This window comes from Anas platyrhynchos, chromosome 15, assembly GCF_047663525.1.
Source record: "Anas platyrhynchos isolate ZD024472 breed Pekin duck chromosome 15, IASCAAS_PekinDuck_T2T, whole genome shotgun sequence".
Lineage (NCBI taxonomy): Eukaryota > Metazoa > Chordata > Aves > Anseriformes > Anatidae > Anas > Anas platyrhynchos.
Window position 1 is genome coordinate 9,452,733 of NC_092601.1, and position 21,721 is coordinate 9,474,453.

General features: G+C 42.6%; 1 protein-coding gene and 2 long non-coding RNA genes across 7 annotated transcripts in view; 2 read left to right on the top strand and 1 right to left on the bottom strand.

Annotated features, from left to right (window-relative positions):
- GSG1L (GSG1 like) overlaps window positions 1–21,721 on the bottom strand; it is a 63,684-nt gene that overhangs the window by 10,256 nt on the left and 31,707 nt on the right. For 2 of the 4 annotated variants that reach the window (XM_013107692.5, XM_005028479.6), the window contains 3 exons: window positions 16,464–16,616; window positions 13,119–13,230; window positions 8,612–8,779 (listed from right to left, as the gene is read on the bottom strand). In XM_013107692.5, the coding sequence (XP_012963146.2) occupies window positions 8,612–8,779; window positions 13,119–13,230; window positions 16,464–16,616 (433 nt within the window). Of the gene's footprint in view, window positions 1–551; window positions 620–8,611; window positions 8,780–13,118; window positions 13,231–16,463; window positions 16,617–21,721 lie in introns of all 4 variants that reach the window. The other 2 variants (XM_027468770.3, XM_005028480.6) reach the window with 2 other exon arrangements.
- On the top strand, window positions 9,267–15,054 carry LOC106019790 (uncharacterized). Of its 2 annotated transcripts, none has more exons than XR_011803646.1 (5): window positions 9,267–9,482; window positions 11,574–11,733; window positions 12,997–13,237; window positions 13,319–13,555; window positions 14,872–15,054. It is a non-coding gene; the product is annotated as an uncharacterized lncRNA (long non-coding RNA). The 2 variants fall into 2 exon arrangements; XR_011803647.1 differs by having other exon boundaries at window positions 13,359–13,555.
- Window positions 16,515–21,721, top strand: part of LOC113845224 (uncharacterized) — a 107,737-nt gene continuing 102,530 nt past the window's right edge. Inside the window, exons 1-2 of the long non-coding RNA XR_011803645.1 lie at window positions 16,515–16,653; window positions 19,128–19,242. This is a non-coding gene — a long non-coding RNA (uncharacterized lncRNA). The remainder of the gene's footprint in view (window positions 16,654–19,127; window positions 19,243–21,721) is intronic.

Here is a 21,721-nt window from a genome sequence, read left to right on the forward strand (position 1 = left end):
GGACAGGAGCCATCCTCCAATATTGCTCCATACATTGAACCATTGTTTCCTATAGCTTAAAGCAAGATTTTTTTTTCTTTTTCAAATGATGAATAAAAGCATAACAAATTTCTGAGTAAAGATTAATAGAAGTGCAAACAAAAGGCATTAATTATATAAATGTTATTGTCTATCAAAGCTGCTTTCAATCATTTTTATATTCAATAGCATGCATCATCATAAAGTGGTGATAAATATAGATGAAAAATGGTAGTGATAATGAAAGTTATACAGGTGTAAATTATAGCATATCTTTAAACTACTATGAAATCACAGCTTTTTGAGATAGCATAAAATTATAGGATATATGTGCAGCCTAAATTGAATCCTGGAGAATTTTGTACTCTTCATATGCTAGTTGATTACTGTTTGGGCAACATTGTCTGGGAAACTTACAAACCTCTGTTTACAGTGCTTCCTACTCCAAACCGTATTCTTAACTCCAAGAAACCAGTTGTGGGGACAGTACAAGCCATTGTGTGCCAGACATATTCAGAGCCATAATCACTTACTATTTGGGGAGCAGCTATGGAGGCACTGTAACCTCAGGTCCCCAGCCTCAGCCCTCTCCTCCTCAGTCCTGGAAAAGAGAATATAGAAGTAGCACCTTTAACAGAAACCAAGGCTGCTCCCAAATGTACAGAAATGGAAGGATCAAAAAAAAATAAGAGAACATCATACCTGGGCTCCTCCATCTATAGCCAGCCAGGCCCATTATGGTCATTGTAACAGTCTCAGGAAGGACTCAGTTCCATTGGTCTTGTCCCTCTCAGGGGAAAACTTATGTAAAGAGGCCATGGGGAATAGAAATGAGGGGCTCAGGGCTGCATCTCTCCCATTCTTTCACTTCTTAGGATGCATTTAAGCATCAGGGACTAACAGCATTGTATAGTACGTGTGTGCTGGGAGTAGCTATGTTGATAGTGTTACACCATTTAAATGCCAGTTTGTAATTTTCCAGAAGGAATAGCTCTGCAGATAGACCCTCCTGTGTTGCAGAATAGTGTGCAGGATAAAGTACAGAATAAATTCAAGGCAGAATGTTACACTCATCCTTGTGTGCTAATCAAAGGTGAATAGTCAGATGTGAAATTCTTATTGTTGCCCATGACAAGATATTGACCCTGTAAAACGGAAGTACTGCAGGTCAGTAGCTTAAAACCTGTTCAAATACCAAGGTGACCAAAGAAGAAATCAAAGCAAGAGTCTGACATATCTTTTGACAATATGATCTGCACAACATTTTTATGTGAGTACAATGAAGTTAGAGAAAGAAAGGTCTGATTAAGGTACATTAAATAAATGCACAAAAACTAAAAAATTGTGCTTAAAAATAATGACTTAAAAGTAAATTTGGATTCTCAACGGGTCAGGAACAGTCCTCATTTATTACTTCTGCAATAATAGTTTTAGTCCTGACATCTGTTTCAAACTTCTCCCAGCATTTGAAAACTACATTTTCTAGCCCTCCGAGACAGTCTGTCTGCATTGGTATCCATGTCAGTTTATACTCACTTCTAGTTAGAATTTCACCAGTAACATCTGCCTGATGTTTCATCAGTTTGCAGATCAGACTAAGGGCTCAGTCAGCAAGAAAAATGCTGTGAAAATAGCTCAGTACCACAGTGGGTTTTGATGGACAGTTGAAAGTTGGCAAAAACTGGATGGATGAATTGACTGTGGAAGGTTGAACTTCCCAGATTTGCTTGATAAATTTTTATGCTGGCTTGACAATTGCTGTGAAGTGAGATTTGCTTCACAGGGAGTAAAAGGATGGGTATCAGACTGGTGGCAGGGCCATGCTGATCTCTTTAACCTCTCTCTGAGAGGTTCCCTCTCCCACCGGTGCCAGGGTGGGCTGACCTCCTTACCCCATCTGCAGTGGCAACAGGTCCAATGGGATGCAACACTTCTGGCCTCACATGGCCTGACCATGCCTGGATGAGTTTTCAAAAGCTGCTGATCTTCCTCCTCTTGCCAACAGTAAAAGAGGTCACTGGCTAGTTCAAGTTTACTCATATCATTTCAATAGCTTTTTATTCCTTGATTAGGTACTGACTAGTCCCTCTCCATGAAAAGCTTCCCTGAATTTGATTTCTGCCCTTTCAGCCCCCCTATCTGAACCCTAAGCTTCAGTTCTCCATACTCTTATCCAAAGCTTCCATATTCCCTCACCCTAGATCCTCCTCTCTGCAGCTCTGAAGGTCCTTCCCATGTGCAGCACAGCTGACGTAGTTCTTGTGGTGTGGAGACCGGTGTTCACAAGCAGCAGTAATGCAGACAGGGTAAGGCTCACATGCTATGAGGAGGGGATGGAGTGAGCTGGTGGGGAGGAATGGGCTGGGGACTATGTAGCTCATCCCCTGCACAGGTTGTGAACACAGTGCACGCTTCTTGAAACAGGAGCCATCAAGGGAACATCATCTAATACGTTGCTAGTTAATCTTCAGTTGGGGTCTTAGGGAGTCCTCAAGAAAAGCTGGTGCAGATGCATATGGTTAAAATTAAATGAAATACAGTGAGGTTATGTTTGGAAAAGTACTTTCAGGAGGAGTGTTCTGTTGTCTTTTTATATTTTTTTTTATTCATAAAACAGAATCACAGAATCACAGAATTTCTAGGTTGGAAGAGACCTCAAGATCATCGAGTCCAACCTCTAACCTAACACTAACAGTCCCCACTAAACCATATCCCTAAGTTCTACATCTAAACGTCTTTTGAAGACTTCCGGGGATGGTGACTCCACCACCTCCCTGGGCAGCCCGTTCCAGTGCCTAACAACCCTTTCAGTAAAGAAATTCTTCCTAACATCTAACCTAAAACTCCCCTGGCATAACTTTAGCCCATTCCCCCTCGTCCTGTCACCAGGCACATGGGAGAACAGGCCAACCCCCACCTCACTACAGCCTCCTTTAATGTACTTATACAGAGCAATAAGGTCACCCCTGAGCCTCCTCTTCTCTAGGCTGAACAAGCCCAGCTCCTTCAGCCGCTCCTCATAGGACTTGTTCTCCAGGCCCCTCACCAGCTTCGTCGCCCTTCTTTGGACCCGCTCAAGCACCTCGATGTCCTTCTTGTAGCGAGGGGCCCAAAACTGAACACAGTACTCGAGGTGCGGCCTCACCAGAGCCGAGTACAGGGGGACGATCACCTCCCTAGCCCTGCCGGTCACAGTGTTTCTGATACAAGCCAGGATGCCGTTGGCCTTCTTGGCCACCTGAGCACACTGCTGGCTCATATTCAGCCGACTGTCCACCATCACTCCCAGGTCCTTCTCTGCCTGGCAGCTCTCCAACCATTCCTCTCCCAGCCTGTAGTTCTGCTTGGGGTTATTGCGCCCCAGGTGCAGGACCTGGCACTTGGCCTTGTTGAACTTCATACAGTTGACCTCAGCCCATCGGTGCAGCCTATCCAGATCCTCCTGCAGAGCCTTCCTACCCTCGAGCAGATCGACACACGCACCTAGCTTGGTGTCATCTGCAAACTTACTGAGGGTGCACTCAGTGCCGTCATCCAGATCATTGATGAAGATGTTAAAGAGGACCGGCCCCAGCACCGAGCCCTGGGGGACGCCACTAGTGACTGGCCTCCAACTGGACTTGGCTCCATTTACCACAACTCTTTGGGCCCGGCTATCCAGCCAGTTTCTAACCCAACGAAGCGTGCGCCAGTCCAAGCCAAGAGCAGCCAGTTTCTTGAGGAGAATGCTGTGGGAGACGGTGTCAAAAGCCTTGCTGAAGTCAAGGTAGACCACATCCACAGCCTTTCCCTCATCCACCCAGCGCGTCACTTTGTCGTAGAAGGAGATCAGGTTCGTCAAGCAGGACCTGCCTTCCATAAACCCATGCTGGCTGGGCCTGATCGACTGCTTGCCCTTCAAGTGCCGCATGATGACTCCCAAGAGGATCTGCTCCATGAGCTTCCCTGGTACTGAGGTCAAACTGACCGGCCTGTAGTTCCCCGGGTCTGCCCTCCGGCCCTTCTTGTAGATGGGCATCACATTTGCTAGTCGCCAGTCAGCTGGGACCTCCCCCAATAGCCAGGACTGCTGATAAATGATGGATAGGGGCTTGGCCAGCTCCTCTGCCAGTTCTCTCAGTACCCTTGGGTGGATCCCATCCGGCCCCATCGATTTGTGGACATCCAAGTGCCGTAGCAGGTCACCAACCAGTTCTTCGTGGATGGTGAGGGCCACATCCTGCTCCCCGTCCCCTTCCACCAGTTCTGGGTACTGGGTATCCAGAGAGCAACCGGTTTTGCCGCTAAAGACTGAGGCAAAGAAGGCATTAAGCACCTCCGCCTTTTCCTCATCTCTTGTAACTAAGTTTCCCCCCGCATCCAGTAAAGGATGGAGATTCTCCCTAGTCCTCCTTTTTGTGTTGATGTATTTATAACAAATGTCTTCTCTGGGAACAAGGGCTTATAGATATATATTCCAACAAAAAAATTACTTCAGACAAAATGGGGCCAACTCTTCTTCTTCCCTGTCTCCCAGATGATGAACTGCAGCTGTGGAGACTGCTGTTGAAGCTTTAACTTCCTCCAAAATATATATATTCCTCTTAGAAAACTGCCCGTTGAACTAAGTCTTTTCAACACAGAGGCTGTTTGCATGTATACAGTGGATGCTGAATGCGTACTGAGGTAGAGAAACATGCAAAGAAGAGGGTAGTAATATATACAAAGCAAGTGGAAGGAAGAGAGGCTGGATGGTTTTATTTAAATGTTTTGAAAAGGAACATGGAGGTGTAGGAGTAGGAGGGAAGGTGAAGTATCCCTGGATATATGCACAGGAAGGAAGGGGAGTGTAAGTTATTTTCTATTTGTGCAAAAGAACATCAGATTAGAGGAAGTCATGTGCTTGCTGAAACTGTTGGCACTTCCTTGGTGATGCAAGGAATCTGGAAATATGGTGCTACTAATCAGTGTTTCCAGCACCCCTGCATTCACAGAGCATACCCAGGTGATGCTGACCACGAGCATGTTAACTTAAAAAAAGAAAAGCCTGCAATGCCACATGGCTTTAGATCTCTAGAATGATCCCATGGTAATCCTGCCTTAGGACTTGTTATTACACACTCATATATGACAATTAAAATAATACAAAATAAAAATAAGAAGATCGTAAACATGAAGTACATTAGTTGACAGTGAATATACAATCAAGCATCAACAACATAGTAAGAATGCTTTAATTATCAGTCCAGAAATGTAAGACATTGGTAGCCTAAATGTGTTTGCTGGGAGGTCTGTGTAGTGTCATGCTGCAGGATGAACAGGGATGTGGCAGAGATGTGCTCTGCATGAGAGGCCTGAGAGGTGCTAGGTCTGTGATAGTCACTCTGAGGGGTACATGTGCGGTTTGGGGGTACATGCCTCTATCCCATGGATGGGAAGAGGATAAGTGCCATGCAAATGTGTATTTTTGGCTACCTTTATGAACAGGAATAGTTTCATTTTAGGGGCCCGTTGTGGGACCTCTCATTGTCTGCTGCGGCAGCACATGGTCTGGGGATGCCACATGCTAGGGCTGTGTTTACCAGGTGTGTGTGAAAGAAAGTGGAGGATATGGCCAACTAGTGAACTGTTCACAAACTCAAAAAGAGCAAGGAAGCTGGAAGGACAGAATAAAATATACAGCCTTGTCATAGAGCAAGTGGTAGAGACAAGAATATTAAACACAGGTCACCTCTCACCAGTATGAAGGCTGTTCCATACATATGTTGCCCAGTATGGCACTTGTTTTGAGACATATATATATAATGAGAATTAAAAAAGACAAGGATTTATGCTGGCCAAAGTGTCTTTTTGTCTTGGGCATACATGTGCTAAATACCCTGTTAGTTGCATGGCTAAGGTGAAGCCCTCCTCCCAAGAGACATGAACAAGCCTTTGGGGCTGGATTCAGCTCGTCATGCTTGGTGGGCCAAGCTAAGTCATTGACCTGTTTATCTAGTGTGTTGGTGTGAAGGTCTCTGAGATTACAGCTCCAACATGAATTTGATTGGCAAGTGTTATGTGATATTGTTTTACTTGTACCTAAAAATGGCAAGTCTGTGTAGTATGGAGCATGCAAGAATCAAAATCAAGCCACACAACACAGATGTGGGATAAAGAGGGTTACAGTCCCCTATGCAGTTTTTTTTTTTTTCCTATTTACTGTTCCAGAAAGGGCAGCAGTGGTATCTTATAAAGTTTCCTTAGCATTTCCCAATATGAAGCAACATATTCTGTTGCTTACAGTTCTGCTGGTCTCACATCTGCCATTCTCAGTTCAATAATTCAGCTATTTCCCCCTCACTTTGTGTTTCTCCTGAGACACACAGGGACCACTTCCCCTTCACTGTCTGTACTTTTTTTTACACACAAAATATTTTTAAAAACTCGCTGTTGTCTTTAAAAGCAAAATTAGGAAAGTCATGGTTGGTTGAATCATTTCTTTGATCCTTCCAGATTGTATGAAATGTAGAGAGAAAATCTGGAATTTGGCAGAGAAGCAATTGTAACAGCAGAGCCTATTAGTTAAGGTTGGCTAACCAAAGGAAAGTTATAAGCAGTAAGGTCTCTAGTTTTTCTGCTCAGGAGGACTCCTCAATTTGCTACCGAAATGTCTGATCATGCTAAATTTCCTGTCTCCTCAAAGCTCCCCAGCCACTCTTCCACCACTGAGAAACTGCTACATCAGTCAGAAGAATGAGAATGAATCCTCCCTATGTTTTCTGCAGCCAAAATCTCTTTACATTGCTTCTAACAATCGGCTTTTGGTGAGGATTCTCTGCACTTATTAGCTCCTTGTTGCATGAAGGCACACCTAAAGAGCCGATCAGACATTCCCTGTTGTCTGAGGTCAATGTTTTTGTGTTCTTTACATTCTGCAATGTTAAGCAAAGCTTCACGTGAAAGAAGGAGGGCAGCAAGTGCAGAAGTACAGCCTCATGGGCTAACAAAGAGTACAGAGCCATAACTAGTAGAACTCAGAATAAATTAGCATACTTTCTGACAAGGCATGCCTGTATCCTAGTCATTAACCCATACTGCCCTTCAGAAGGACCTTGCAAAGTCCAAGGCCTTTTCTGTGCTTTTTATTGAATAATTATTCCATATGCAATAAACTAATTTATATTATATGATGTCAGCACCTTCCAGAGTGGCTGATCTGCATCCCATCTCTGCTGCCAGCAAGCGTAATTGCTCCAGTAGCTCATGTGGGCTGTCTCCTCAGGCACATTGTAAACCCCACTGGTGACAAGCACAAGGTGTGTGTTCTAGAGAAAGGAGAATAACTGGTATAACTGATACATTGCAGATGGTTATGATGAGTGAGTAGCAAGGTGGAGACTGCTGATAAGTGTTTAAGTTTATGGGCAATGATTTTTGAGTGTAAGTGCAGGGGAAGGGAATGGGAAGGCAGGATTAGTGTGTCACAGACCAAATATAGAACTACACAGGAGGCCGAAGAATATGTGGGAGGTGAGCAACATATGTGAGGGGGAAGACCAGTGTATATACGATAACTGTGTGTTGACAATGTTTGTACCTCTGCCCCTGTACCCCTATCCATACAGAGGAGGAGGTAGTACTATAGGGGGTGCTGGGCATGCAGCAAGAATATGTAGGGTCTGAGTGGCAGAAGAGAGTGATAGCTTTTCTCTGGAGGTCAGGAAATATTTTGTAAGAAATGGAAAATGCCTGTTAGAGGTTTTCCTAGTGATCCTGTTCTTGTCATACTGGTAAGCATGCTGCCAGGCCAAGGAAGGAGCAGAATATGGACCTTGTATCTCGTGATGAGGGCCAACTGGCCACCGAGCAGTTGGCTGTGCAGAGCCACAGCCACAGGCCTGTGCCTTGCGTGGTGGGCCCTGCCTGGTGATGGTCACACAGCGTAGGGCCAGCAGTGGGATGGGTGGGCCATGGCACCTGCAGGCTGTGTTCGTAGACAGTGTAAAAGAGTGTTACTGGGCCTTCAGAGCTCAAATGGAATTTGAAGTGAACCTAAGACCCCTGGAGCAGCATGTGTGGCAGTGTGGGTGTTTTTGCAAAGGAGCATGGCACCGCAATATGATATGTGCACTATTTTTGTGTGGAGGAGCTCAGGAGGAGCCCAGGATGGGTTGTAGCATGTGAATATGGAAGATGGCAACTCAGATGTAGCCTGGTGGTGGCTGGAAAATGTCTCAGCAACTACTAGATCTTTAGGGAGGTGCCTGTGACATGCTCTGAGAAAGGATGGCTGTAACAGTTATACCCCCACAACTTTACCTTTTCTCAGGGAGGGAAAATCTGATTGCATTTGTAACATAGCTTCTTACGTATTCCTATGAATCAAATGCACTCTGTAAGGACTTATCAGTCTTGTGTTTTAATGAGCACATACGAAAAGGCAGGCACTGGGACATCACAAAATTTAAGTAAAAACAGATCAATCAGGATCTTTTGCGTCTCTCTTTAACACACATCTCTGTGTATCTCAGAGACTTTGCCCACATGTGCTGAAATGGGCGAGAGCCTAGGTTTTCTGAGACTTGCAGAGTCCATGAAAACCTCCACTGACCGAGAGACTGTCTGCACTGACCTTTCTCTGAAGTACTTGATGGCTTCCTGGTCTAGGAAGTTCTGTTCTTCTCGAAAGCCCTGCTCAAAGATTTTGCGCTTGTGTCTGAACTCAATGACAGTCTTAGTGTAAGAGTTCAAGGTAGTAACGGAGGCCGCCATGCAGCAGGTGAAAGAACCCCATGCCAGACTGTGGAGAGAGAAACCAGCAAACAGAGCTGGGTTAAGACAGCAGCTCATGTCATATTTCTGAAGCCAAGAGACACACATACACAGGATGTGACTAGGCAGGTAAGTCAGCAGTGACAAACCCGTCCTCCTCATCTTACCTCCAATGACTTGTGGCACATGCTCAGGCATGCAGGCAGATGCTGTGCTGGGCACAGCTTTAATCCCATGGACAAGTGCTAACGTTAGCACTTGGGGCACTGACAGAAGAGTCTGACATGTCTAGCTTTCCTTTTGAAATGTTTGAGAGCCTAGTAGACAAGTGCTAAAATGTATAGAGCAGAAATGAACACCTGGAAGGAGTTGTGCAGAGAATTGTAATACCCCAGGGAGCATGTCTTTTGGGCCCCTGGAAGGTCTCCAGCATCCATGGGAGACTGGCTCCAGAGCTACTTAGTGAATAGTTTCTATTTCATTTTGCCTTCCTCAGACTACTGTATTTCCATTTTTCCTGGTTCATGGACATTTCTAGCATGCCTGGCTTATATCCAGTCTCTGAAAGCCTGACCAGATTAGAAGACAGCACTTCCATTCTGTGGAGACATCCAACCTGAGGGCAGTGCTCCAAGCAAGCAAGTGGTGCTAGCCAACCTCAGTCAGCCAGTGGCAGGACATCTACAAGTGACAACCAGGAGCATGGGGAGACGGGGAGAAGGAAGATGGAGGTAAAAAAGTGACTGTCCCAGTGCCAGGCTGGAACAGCAGTGTTAACCTGGGTCTCCTGGCAAGCAGAATCCAGCTGGGAGCTGTTCCGCTCACTGCTCATGGGTTAGGTTTCCCTCCTGTGTGCCTTCTGCCTCCAGCCTTTGCCTGATCTTATGTTCAGATGTAGCTGGGGGGACTCCCAGGCCCAAGGAATTCAGGTTTTTTTTCAACACGAAATTGGAGCACAAACAAGGCACTGTTTTCCCCCCTATTGTTTGAAGGACTTATCCTTGTTCAGGCTCCCCTCCCATCACATTCAGCCCATCAGCTCCAGCTATTTCATATTGGCTTAATCACCTGTCAGCTATACACTTTACCTGCTCCTTTCTTTCATCCTTTCTATAGCCAATTTTAATGTTGATATAAATTATGCAGAACAGAAAAAATACAACCACAGTAGCATTATCTCATAAATAAGCATTATAAACTGAGCTCTCAGCATGAACTGTTTTCCCCTGAACTGTTTCCCAAACTGCAAATGTTCTGCAGACAGGGAAACAGTCCTTCATTTCAAATTAGACAGCACATATTCATGAACTGAAAAACCTGGGAAAAAATGGTTCAAGTAAACAGAAATGGCTTATTTCAATGATTTCAAAATTCAGTGCATAACAACAGTCCTTTTATAGACTCCCATGGTAATGAAGTGTGTGGAAGCAGCCCTTTCCTAATCAGTTGTGAACCTGTTTGCCAGATGCAATCAAATGAGAAGGAAGTTTAGTGAACCCCTGGGGGGATGAAGTTCCCTTAGGCTTCCCATGGTTGGGTGAAGACGTGGAAAGGAAACTTGTGCTATGTGTAAGTGTCCAGGCACAGGGAAGCCTGGCATGTGACTTCATGCACAGAGTGCATGGAAAAGCTCCAACAGCCCCAAACATTTCCAGCTGGTCTCCAGATCTATATCAAAGAAGAAGCCAGCTGAAACCACATGCTTCACTGTGCCCACTTAGTGCCTGGGGAATAACACACAGAGAACATTTTCTCTTGAATGCTTTTGATCATTTCTAATCATTAACTCAGAAATGCTGAAAGGTTCAGAGAAGGAAATGCAGAAAGACTCTCGGTGCGACCTCAGGTCTGGCATTTGGCAAATCATAATAATGAGGCAATTATGATTGATATGGTTTAGTTTTTATGGACCCTGGTTAAATGTCATTCTTTTTTTTTAAGTGTAAAGAGCACTGAGTTACATCATACCCTCATGAAGATGTCTTTAAAAATAATGCCCCTCCATGCCAGCTGTGCTGAGGTGTGGTAGGACTGTATTTGCACTGCCTCTGGTAACTCAGCTCAGGTCTGTGGCTCAAACAGCTCAGACTTGTGCATTCGTTTTCTTTCTGGAGTGGCCAAGCCTGAACTCCCCATTGATCCTTGGAAACGCTGAAATTCTCTGCCTAGAGAATCCATCATCCCATTCCTGATGTGCGCCAGAGCATGGACCAACCTCCAGGCTTTGCCAGAGGCCTAGAAAGGGGGTCAGATAGCATTGACTGAGGGGTGCATTTTGAACCCTGGGACTTCTGAGCAGATCACAAGCAGCTATTGCTTATTTTGAGGAGAGGTATAATTATCATTCCTATCCAATACAGAGGAATTGTAGTCACAGAAAACCATTTTTCCCATTGTCACATTTGAAATGAATGACAGTCTCTAGCTCTATTCATGACCTTTGGCTCTTGGGGAGGCTGTTCCCTGGCACCCTTCAGCAGTGTTGCAATTCTCTGTGCTCTGGTAGGTGGTCTAAAGGGATGCTGCTATGATACTTTTTACAAGAGGCTGTAAATGATTCACTACTATTCAAGGGTATTTAAATCTCATGCTTCTGGCCCATCAACTGGAGCCAGGCAGAGCAGAAGGAAATTCCTACACATGCATTTTCTAAACCCACCGGGTTGTGTGGGCACTTGTTTTTAACACTTCTACAAGTGGGTGTTCAAGGCTGGGCAGTGCCAGAGGTAGCTGTGATGCACTGGTCTGCACAGCTGTAATGGTTTGGGTGTTGCTGAAGCCTTGCTTTGGCTGTGTTTGAGTTTCAAACCTTCCTTTGCCAGGTCTGCGCCCTGTCACTGGCACAGTATGAGGAATCCTCTGTCCTGTCTCAGGCTGTTGATCCACACTGCAGGCTGAAAATGCTGCTGCTGTTCACATCTCCCTCAGGGAAGCTGTGACTGAGTTCATGTTTGTGCCTTGTCCAGCATCCTGCATTGACAAGTATGTTGCCTTGTAAGGTGTACTGGGAGGGAGAGACTTCCAGTACTTGTACTTCTACAAACAGCATGAGGTGCTGGCACCTCAGGATGGGACTCTGGGCTCTTAGCACTTATACAACGTGCTTGGGTCTGGGATGGGCTCATGTGCCAAATGGGCCTCCAAGCCTGTTCAGAGACAGGCATCTCTTGTCTTGCAGAAGATGAAGGGTGAATAATCTAATGACTGATTTACCATGCAAGACATTTAACACCATTATGAATTTTGAGTTTTGCAGTAAATTATAAAATAGATTACTAAAGACAAATAGATAGCAAGCATTACTATTTAATTATATTAATATACAATTATTATTATGTAAGTTATAAATATTTCTATAAATAAGTATATAAATATATTTAAAAGCTCGTCCTTGTATGCAAGAATAAATATTTATTAGTAATCCACGCAATAAGGTGTATTTTAAAAATAATGTTATTTATATATTGCATTATGTTACTAGAATGTTAATAACTCTTCCCATGAAACACAGGATAGGGAAGAGAAAAGGAGAGACTAACAACTCCCTGCAGTGTTGTGCATAAAAAGTACTTGTATTCATTTTCTGGTGTTTGCCAAGATTGCTGTCTTTGCTTTGAGATGGAATTAAAATAATACAATACATTCATAAATGAAAAAAAAGAAGTGTTTTCCAGAGCCATACAAAGAGGCTGATGCTTCTAGAGGAATAAGAATGTTGTTTGCAATGCTTTTATTTCTATTCTCCTCATTCTGATATTCTTGTCAAGCTTATAAACTTGCAAACAATATAACACAGCTGATGAATCTTGACCAAATTATTTTTATTCTATTTTCAAAGATAACTGGGCAAGTTAAAAAAGAAAAATTAAAATTCGCTAGAATGTCTTTTCTGTTCTCCCAAGCCTTCTCACCGTGATTCACAGGGGAGGATCATAGTGCCAGGAGCACTACGAATTTCTCTGCAGTTGTGTTAAAAATTACAAAGTAAGGTTCATCTGAGACATTAATTAAAAACAAAACCAAAAATAACAACAAAAAATCCTAAAGCTCCCTGAAATGCCATGGCAATTATGTACCTAAATTGAACTTTAATGAGAGTGCTCAATTTGTGTTGGTAATTGTGGTATCTGTCTATTTACAAATGCTATGTACCTGCTGATACGCACAGCTGCTGCTGTACAATTATTGATAACTGTCCTCTAACACTTCAGTGATTGTGTGGCTATGTTGTTTTTTTGCTCCTAGCATTTTGGCAGCTGGAAATTCACATGCATGTTACTGGAAGTTTGAGATGCTTCTTACAATCTCCCAACAGACTGATGGAACAACTCAAAAATTAAAAGATATTAACTAGCAGTGACGCTTACCAGAAGGACCATCCATAATCCCATGAATGAGGTCTCCAGTCCTCTGGCCCAAGGCTGACTGTCACTTGGAAAACTTGAGTGTACATCATGTGTGCCACCATCCCCAAGAGACCTGAGAAGTAAGGATTGTACCATGAAACTTTGTGCTATTTAAGAAAATCTTTTAATAACACTAGGCAGCTCTGAAAGCTCCACTAAAGTCTTTATGTTTTTTTTAATGCCTCCTATTCTAACATGGAGGTGTTTGCAGAGGAAAGGTGTGACTGAGAGCTCATTATTTTACATCATACTGAATTCTCAATTAAGAGAAGAGTTAAAGAAAGAAAACCGTTGAAGAAAATTTTGCACAATTAGCATTGCCTCTAACCATGCTGCTGCGAAACAAGGGTATACCACCCACAAGATATGTCACTTAGCCCACCTCACACAGGCCTCAGGTAAGAGAATAAGGAGAGACATTTCAGTAGGCAAAGCTAGGCTGAAAATGTCACTCCAAATAGAATGTTATTTTAGCTGAATGATTGTTAAGATTTAAAAATCTGTACTCTCAGAAAACAGTTGGATGTTACACAAAGAATTTAAGTTAATAGCTTGATATTGATATTCCTGGTAATGGGTGGTGAGATTCTGTCACAGGAATACTTTTAATGGTACAATGTTGATAATGCTTGCTTTATGACGCCTCTGTATTTTTTTCTGAGATAAGTACAATTGAATGAATATTAGGCCATGTGTTAGCAGCAGTTAGATGACATGGTAACCTGAGTTGGCTCTGCCACTTTGCTGACCATCACAGTTCTTCAGCTTAAGCAGAAAAAAATGCCTGTGTTTTTACACTTAGACATCCCTCTGAAGAAAAGCAAAACTCTGGTTTCAAGAAGTGGGAGCAAGTGGCAGCTCTGATTCTTGGGGAATTTTCTAGATACAATAGGCAGGGATATGTCTGCTTTAGTAACTACACGGTGCAGCTGAGCTCACAAAAAGCATGGGTCTAGGCAGTTAGCTAAAGGTAGAGCAGGGTCATCCATTTCCCAAACAGACCTTGGGCCTACAGATGTTAAACCCCACTCTGTGCTGCAACAACAGTTGAAGGCACTTCAAAATACCAGTGTTCTGCCACAACAGGGCACATTACACTTTGTCCTGAACTGAAGTCACCATTTACCCATGTCTCTGACCATCCTTTTTTTTTTTTCTTTCTTTTTTTTTTTTTTTTTTGGCTCTTCTCAACTTGACTCCTGTTTTCTTCCAGAATCTAAAGAACTTCATTAATCTCACTACACGTGTGGGTGATTCAGGGCTGTTTGGGGGGAGGGAAGATGGGGGAATGCCGTGTTTGTGCTGAAGGTATATTAAGCAGGACATTGTTGTAGGTACGTTAAGCAAGACAAATGTCATATTTAATGCAAACAACTGCAGGGGCTGAAAGAAGATATTTTATTACAAGAAGCCACAGAAAATTGCTCAGCTGCTCCGTGTCAGTGTGACACAGTGGAAAGTCAGGAGGTGGAAGGAGCAGCTCACATCAGCAGAACTGAGATTTCAGCAGGGTGGGTGGCCTGGTGGGAGCTCAGCAAGCTGGCATGCACCTGGCTTGTTTCTGGCTGTATTTCATTTCCAGAATTTGTTGGGAGCTGGTTATACTTCTTAAGTCAGAGAATTTTTCTCCAGCTGATGGTTATGCATTGATGTTAAAATTTGTGTCTTGCTGGTCATATACCTTCTGTCAGTAACTTTCCGACCTTGATAAAAGTATTACAGACTACCCCAAGGCTTGTCATAGTCACTTGGAGCCATCAGGAGGTTTGACAAGGCCAGAACTAACTTCAGCAAGGCTGTTCTGTTCTGTTCCATCGTACAAAGATTTAATGGGGGTTTCAATAATGTTCAGACCTCCACTGTATGGGAGACTGGGATGCCAGTCCAGTGACACAGGTGAGTGGGAGGTCTTAGACAGAGACTGCTGAAATTCAGGCACCAAAGTGAAACTGAGTCATTTATTGCTTTTTCTGCCTAACTGGGGTGGGGATGTTGGTGGACACTTGTCTCTTCTGTCAATGGCATTATGTAATATATAAGATATAGATAATAGTTTTTTTATTAAGGGAAGCCAAAATCATATAAATGGGATCTTGGTTTTTCATTGATTAATTATCATAGACTCGTACAACGACAGTCACCTCCTTTGACCTGCTGGCCACTCCTCTGCTGATGCAGATGAATGTTGTATTTTTATTTTTGCTTTTTCCTCCTTTTCTATCCTTTTCCTCCCAAAATTTTAAAATTTATATTTGGAACATAATGGCATTCTACTTATAAATAAAAATAGAAAGACATGTAGGAAAGAAAGCTTTGTAATTCTCACAAAACTTTAAAAGTTCAATTAATGGCAAAGTGAAAAAGAAACTCCTGTAAATATTGTTTCTGATAATTCCACATTGTTTGAAAACTGAACCTTTTTTTTTTTTTTTTTTTTTTTTTTTTTAATCCAAATGCCATCCAAATCTGAAAATTATGCTTTGGTGGTTTTTACCAGATTTTATTTTATCTTTTTTGGTCCCTTCAGGTCTACTTCTGAGCTAAGTTTTATATCATTAACTGTAATTCACAATTTGAGGCAATCTCTGAAGTCTGAGGCTCCTTCACAGAAATGTGCACTGCATGTTATAATGTCTTTCAGCTTGAAATACAGCAGAATAAAATCCTCTTGTGTTGCAGAAGTTCTTTTTGCCAACGAAGTCCATCCAGGAGTGATCACAAAAGCCATCTGTGGATGGTTGCTTCTATAAATCCTGGGAAGTGGAGTTTTTAGACAGCGCAGAGTGAATTGGTCCTCAATTACATGGCTAGATTTGATAACTCTTTTTAGAGAAGTGAATTCCTCAAGTTCATATGCTAAAAGGCTCCAGGTACAGACAGCATGAAAATAGCCTGAACAGTTGCTCTGGAAGTTGCACATGTCCCCACATTATTCTTGGGTTTGCTCCTAAGTGTGATTACTACAACCCTTTCTTGGGGAAAAATAATTTTCAACACTATATATTTTTCATTTCCCATTACCTGAGGGTATAGTAATGGCTGTGTGGGCTGTGGGAGATGCTAATAACTGCATTGCCATTGTGAAATTAGGACTATGTTTTTTTACTTCTCTTTGGCAAGAGACAACATTATAATGCTGTCCTTGCTCCCAGCTTGCAGTGGAAATGTGATAGCTAACCAAGGATAAAAGAGTCTTGTAGCTCCCAGTTTTTATTCTTTCAAAGTTTTAGAATTTTTATTTGTCCATGTTCCCAGGGAAAAAAAAAAAAAAAAGGAAAAAGAAAAAGAAAAAAGGAACATTCATACCTGAAAGCACAGTGAAGACAGCAGCAAAGGCATTTAACTTGAGCCCATCTATTACACTGCTTGAATGAAAGAGCTCGAGGCACATAAGGCTGAATCCAACGATTAACAGCATGATGTACAACACTTCAGATACTACTGACAGCCACAGGACACCTGTAAAGTACAAGAGGAGCAACCAGTCACTTATTTGGTAAATAGTTTCATGAGGTTAAAGTTGATAAAAATTAATTACAAAATCAAGAATATTTATCAGTAATTGGGTATTCCAGTAGATTAAATTTAGTAAACAACTACACAAGCTTTGAGAAGTAGAACAGGTGGTGAATAAAAATCTGAAGTACAGAAGGGTGGTGAAGATGCTAGAGAAAGACAAAGCTGTTGCTTAGGATCCCAGCTTGGCCAGAGAACCTCTTTGGGTATACCTAAAACATCTTGTCTCCTGTGACCCAAAATACAGGACAGAGTCCATTTTTCCCCCACTATGTCATGCTTCAGATGGGCATGCATTGTGGTGATAGCACATATTCTCCTAGAGTATATTGAGTTAGTGGGAGATGAACAGTCTTGGATACCTCCTTTTTGCAAGACTGTTCAAAGAAAATGTTTCCAGTCTGGACTTTAAAATATGTATTAGAGCATAGTCTTGGGCCCCATTCTTGGAAGCTCTCTTTCACAGAAGTGAATGTCCTGCTGAATGAATGCTCTGACTTGGGGTGTTTGGATCCACTGCATAGATCTCTGCTGCTCCAGCTAATACGAGAAATGCCAGAATGTGAGCAGCATGGAGCCAGGTCTTTATATTACACCCAGTTGAGCAGCTGCAGATAAAAAATAAAAATAAAATTGTGCTGCCTTCTGTGTTTTCAAACCCCAGATGGGTTTGAAAGGGAGAAGGGAAGAGTTGATGTGCCCTGTATGAACCTCAACGTTTGTAGCTCTTTGGGTCTGTGCACAGGTAAGTGGTTCATTTTGGTAGTGGCTGTGTGAGACTGATTCATTCATGGTGGATATTACATCTGGATCTTTCAGCACAAAGCCTCTAGCAGGAGTCCTTGAAAGTCAGCAAGCCATGGGGTAAATTTGAGTGGATGGTAACAGATGATAATAGTAAGTCTCTGCCAGATTTCTAATAGCTGTTTCTGCATGAGAATCTGCTAGAATTCCTCAGTACATTTGTTAACCTGATAGCTAGAGAACTCACCTGGAAACAATGAGCAGGGATGGAAAATCACAGCCTAAGCTGTTGAAACATGGAGAATTAAGCATCTGAAGACAATGACTTATGTTAGAAAATGCTATTTGTAACCATAGAGACTACTACAGAATTCACTTATATTAATATGTTCTCTCCTCCTTGGAAGAACATGTGTGGTAATGCATGTAGTTGAGCTTAGCAAATCGGATACACAGTCTCACTTCTATCAAATATTTGAGTGTCCTGTCAATGACAAGGATGATACCAACTCACATTTTGTCTGGGAAGTTACCATTATAATTGCATCTAATTAATATGTGCTTTTAGCTGTTGCCGCCATATACGACCTTTTGAGTTCTTAAACAATGGTACAGGGATAGCCATAAATAAACCTTTTAATTTTTCACAGTGACTTTTTGTGTAATATTGCATCCATCAGCAGTAAATACCTGTTTTTCTCACACCTGTTAGTCAGTTTGCTATCAGGGCAACTGGTAACACTTTTCTGAAAAGAAACAGGAATGAGAGACAGCAAGGGTCTACAGGAGGATTAAAGAGGGATTTTACCTCATTTTGTCAAAACCAGAAGTTTCTGTGACAAGAAAATGATGAAATGCCTTGAGTCACAAAGAATCAGATTATGTAAACCTGACCTATAACCTGAGGCAACATAAAGCCCTAACTAGTTCTAATTCATATATGTCTCAATCCAGCCTTGAAAGAGTAATACACAACAAATCTGCCTGGATGGTTATTTATTCCCTGTATCAGCTCTCACAGATACTCATTACTGGTATCTGCAGACCAGGGTAGTGCTGTGTTAGTGACTGCAGTTCAAGGCTGTGGTGTGGCTTTCCTGGCAAGAAATCCATCCCCTTGTATCAACCCCTTTCCTTGCAAGATTTCTTTCTTGTCCATTTATGCCATGCACCTGATCCCTACTCTCACCCCCCTTAGTCTCATGTCTCTGCAACGATCATTTGCTCTGATCACCTCCAGCATCTTTCCAGGGCATTAAAGGCAAAATAGGCTTGGGTTGTGCAGAATGGTGCTGGGCATAATATTGCAGTGTACAGCATCTCCCAGTACCCCTGTAATATTAGTGCTCACTAACACTGGTAAACTGGGCATTTCTAAGAAAAGTGCATCAGCCTCCTCACACATACTATAACAGTCTCTGGCTTGCTTCCAAATTAAATGCAGATTTGAGATTTGGTGCTGTGGGAATAATAGAAGAGGCCTTAATACTAGGTTCTGATGCTTAGCATTGTTTGATGCAGGCTTATAAAGTAATTACGATTTATTTTCTGAGCAGATAAAAATGTTATTTTCACCTGTGAGCCAGACCTAGATTTATTTGGTAAATAAAACGTGCCACCCATTGTCTGTTTTGTTCAGAATTGTAAACAACCAGCCATACTAACTTAACTTCCAAAATTCTGGTGATTCTTTTTGCTGTTTCTCTCCAGCCTGATTGCTAGTGCTTCCTCCCCATCTTCCAGTGCAGAGGCTTCAAAAAGCTTCAAAACCCATTTTATACAAAGGATGAACTGCAGTTGTCATTCACTCACCTTACAGTGGCTTGTAAGTATTTCAGACTGACTGAAGAAACCAAGAGCTTGGAGGTTTTCTAAGATTTGAGAATGCCTGCCAGAAGCATAGGCATATTTGCATACCACCACCAAAATTCCAATAGCACACTATTCAATAAGCAAGCTAATGCAGTTTACCAGGAGTAGCAGAGAAAAGTAAGCTTCAATGTAAATGTCTTCAAAAAGCCCTCAGAGCCAGTTGCTTCAAGAAGTTGGGAAAGTCAGTGTGGTCTCACTGACCATATTAGAATTTCTTTATTTTGGTTTGTGAGGTTTAGTGGATGTACATCACCTGTATATAAGCTTTACTTATTGCCCAACTAGGCAATAAGGGTGTTTGAAGGTGGGTGCAGTTGACACAAGTGTAGTGTGCTTGAGAAATGCCAAGAAACTGAAGAGGTGCACAGTATGTTTGTGTGGGAGAGGCCAGGTTAACATGTCCACAAGAGCAGTGAGTAAAAGAGCTCAGCAGTGCAGTTTCTGCTGTGTTGTAACTGCTTCATCTCCTCCCATACGCTTTGCTGGGGAAGGAGAAAGTCAGAGGAGGAAGGTACGCCTGACTGCATGGCTGCTGTCACAGGAAATGATTTGGCTTCTCCAAGCAAAGGAGTCTGAGGAACAAGTGCTGCTGAGAGAAATAGGATCCCTCTGGTCAAACAGGGCAAGAGGAGGGGAAGAGCATCTTCGGCTACAGGCTTGCCAAGCTGGTGAAGAGGTCTTTAAGCTAAAGTTGCTGGAGGAGGGGAATGTCAATCTTACCAGTTTAATGTCAATGTCAGCAATGGATGCCCAGATCCAGGAAAGGGATTAGAGGTCAGCGGGAAAGCACCCCGGAAGAGTAGCACAAAGGAATTCCAGCCACTTCATCCAATAATAGTTTCATTAGGGGCCCGACCTAAGTGCTGCTACATGAATGCATACAGCAGGAGAAATAAACATGGGGAACTGGAAATGTTAGTTAAGTCTCAATGAGAGATGAGTTTTGCTGTCCTGTGAAACTGTTTTCCAATGAGACACATAGACTGGGTAAGTTTCCTGTGGAAAGCGTAGCCAATTATTTCTTCTTCTTTGGGTCCTGATCCTACCTATAAAGGAACTTGATGTCTGACCTTCATGTCTTATTTCATGGTGTACACTGAACATCTACTTTGTGCTTTTTAAAAATCTATTTAATATAGGGGAAGGTAAGTCACACGTAGAATGTTTATACAGGTCTGAATACATTCTGCCCTGCCTGCTTTGATTTTGAATTTAATCTGAAATAATAACATCCTGCAAATGTAAGATGTATCTGGATTTTACATCTTCATGTACAAGATGAATAGAAGCAGAACAGTTGATTTGGGTTATTAATTCAGGAGAGAGTGACTCTTTGATCTGTGCTGATGCTGATGTCCCACTGCTCTTCTCTCAACTGGAGGTTCATCAGGCAGTCACTTGACATGACTTACCTCCACTTACAACCTCAAATGCCTCCTTCAAGCAAAGTAGATAGCACCCTCTCTTGAAGAAACCTCAGTTGTTCAAGGTGACAGGGAAGAAGCTCTTCTGAGTATTTTTCTCTTCTTTTCCTGTCTTCTCTGCTGTCACCTTTTGTGTCTGTCTTAGTACCTATCAGCCTCTGTCCTCTGCTCCAGTGGTTTGTCTGACTTAACTCAGCCTTTGCGAAAATATTTCCTTCAGAAAAGTTAGTGCTTGATTCATTAGGAGTCTCCTACCTCAATGGCCTGTATCTGAGGGTCTGTATTCTTTCTCTCATGTTTTGGTCTTCATCCTTCTTCATCAGTCTGATGGTTATGTGTGCAAAGAATGCTGCTGTGAGCTCATGTACAGAGCTCACCTAAGATGTGTGTGCTATGCCAAGGACATCCCTTGTTAATGCAGAAAGATTTTAGGTTCTGACTGCCTCTTCTTCATAATGTGCAGCATTAGTCAGGCAGTGTGTCATCCCTTCTCACCTTGCAGGAAATAATAGTGCAACATTGCAGCAGCAATGTGAGACCTCTGAGGAAAGGAAGGTCTTCTACTTTAAAAAGAAATAAATAGATAAATAAATAAAATGATTTCACTTACACCCTTGTACACACATATTCTCATAAGCACAAGTGTGTTCCAGGATTCTCTGAAATGATACAGAGAATAAGGGATGCTGTCTCTCAAGTCCTCCTCATGTCTTCTGTGTTTTCTGTAGGTTAGCAACAATGTGCTGTTTGCATGTGCCTTTTTGTCCCAACTAGGAGCTGACAATCATCTGTTTTGCTGTTATATCATGTCTCTGTTACATACACAATTTATTTGCTTTCCTATGTCTTCCAGCCTAGTGGCCTGGGAAGCTGCAGATGGATGAACAGTAGGATTTTGATGACCTACTAATCTCAGTACGATCAACACCTGCTATTCTGATACACCTTATCTTGCCATTTCTTCCTCAGGTGCTTCCACACTAACCAGACCATCACCTCCTTGACAGG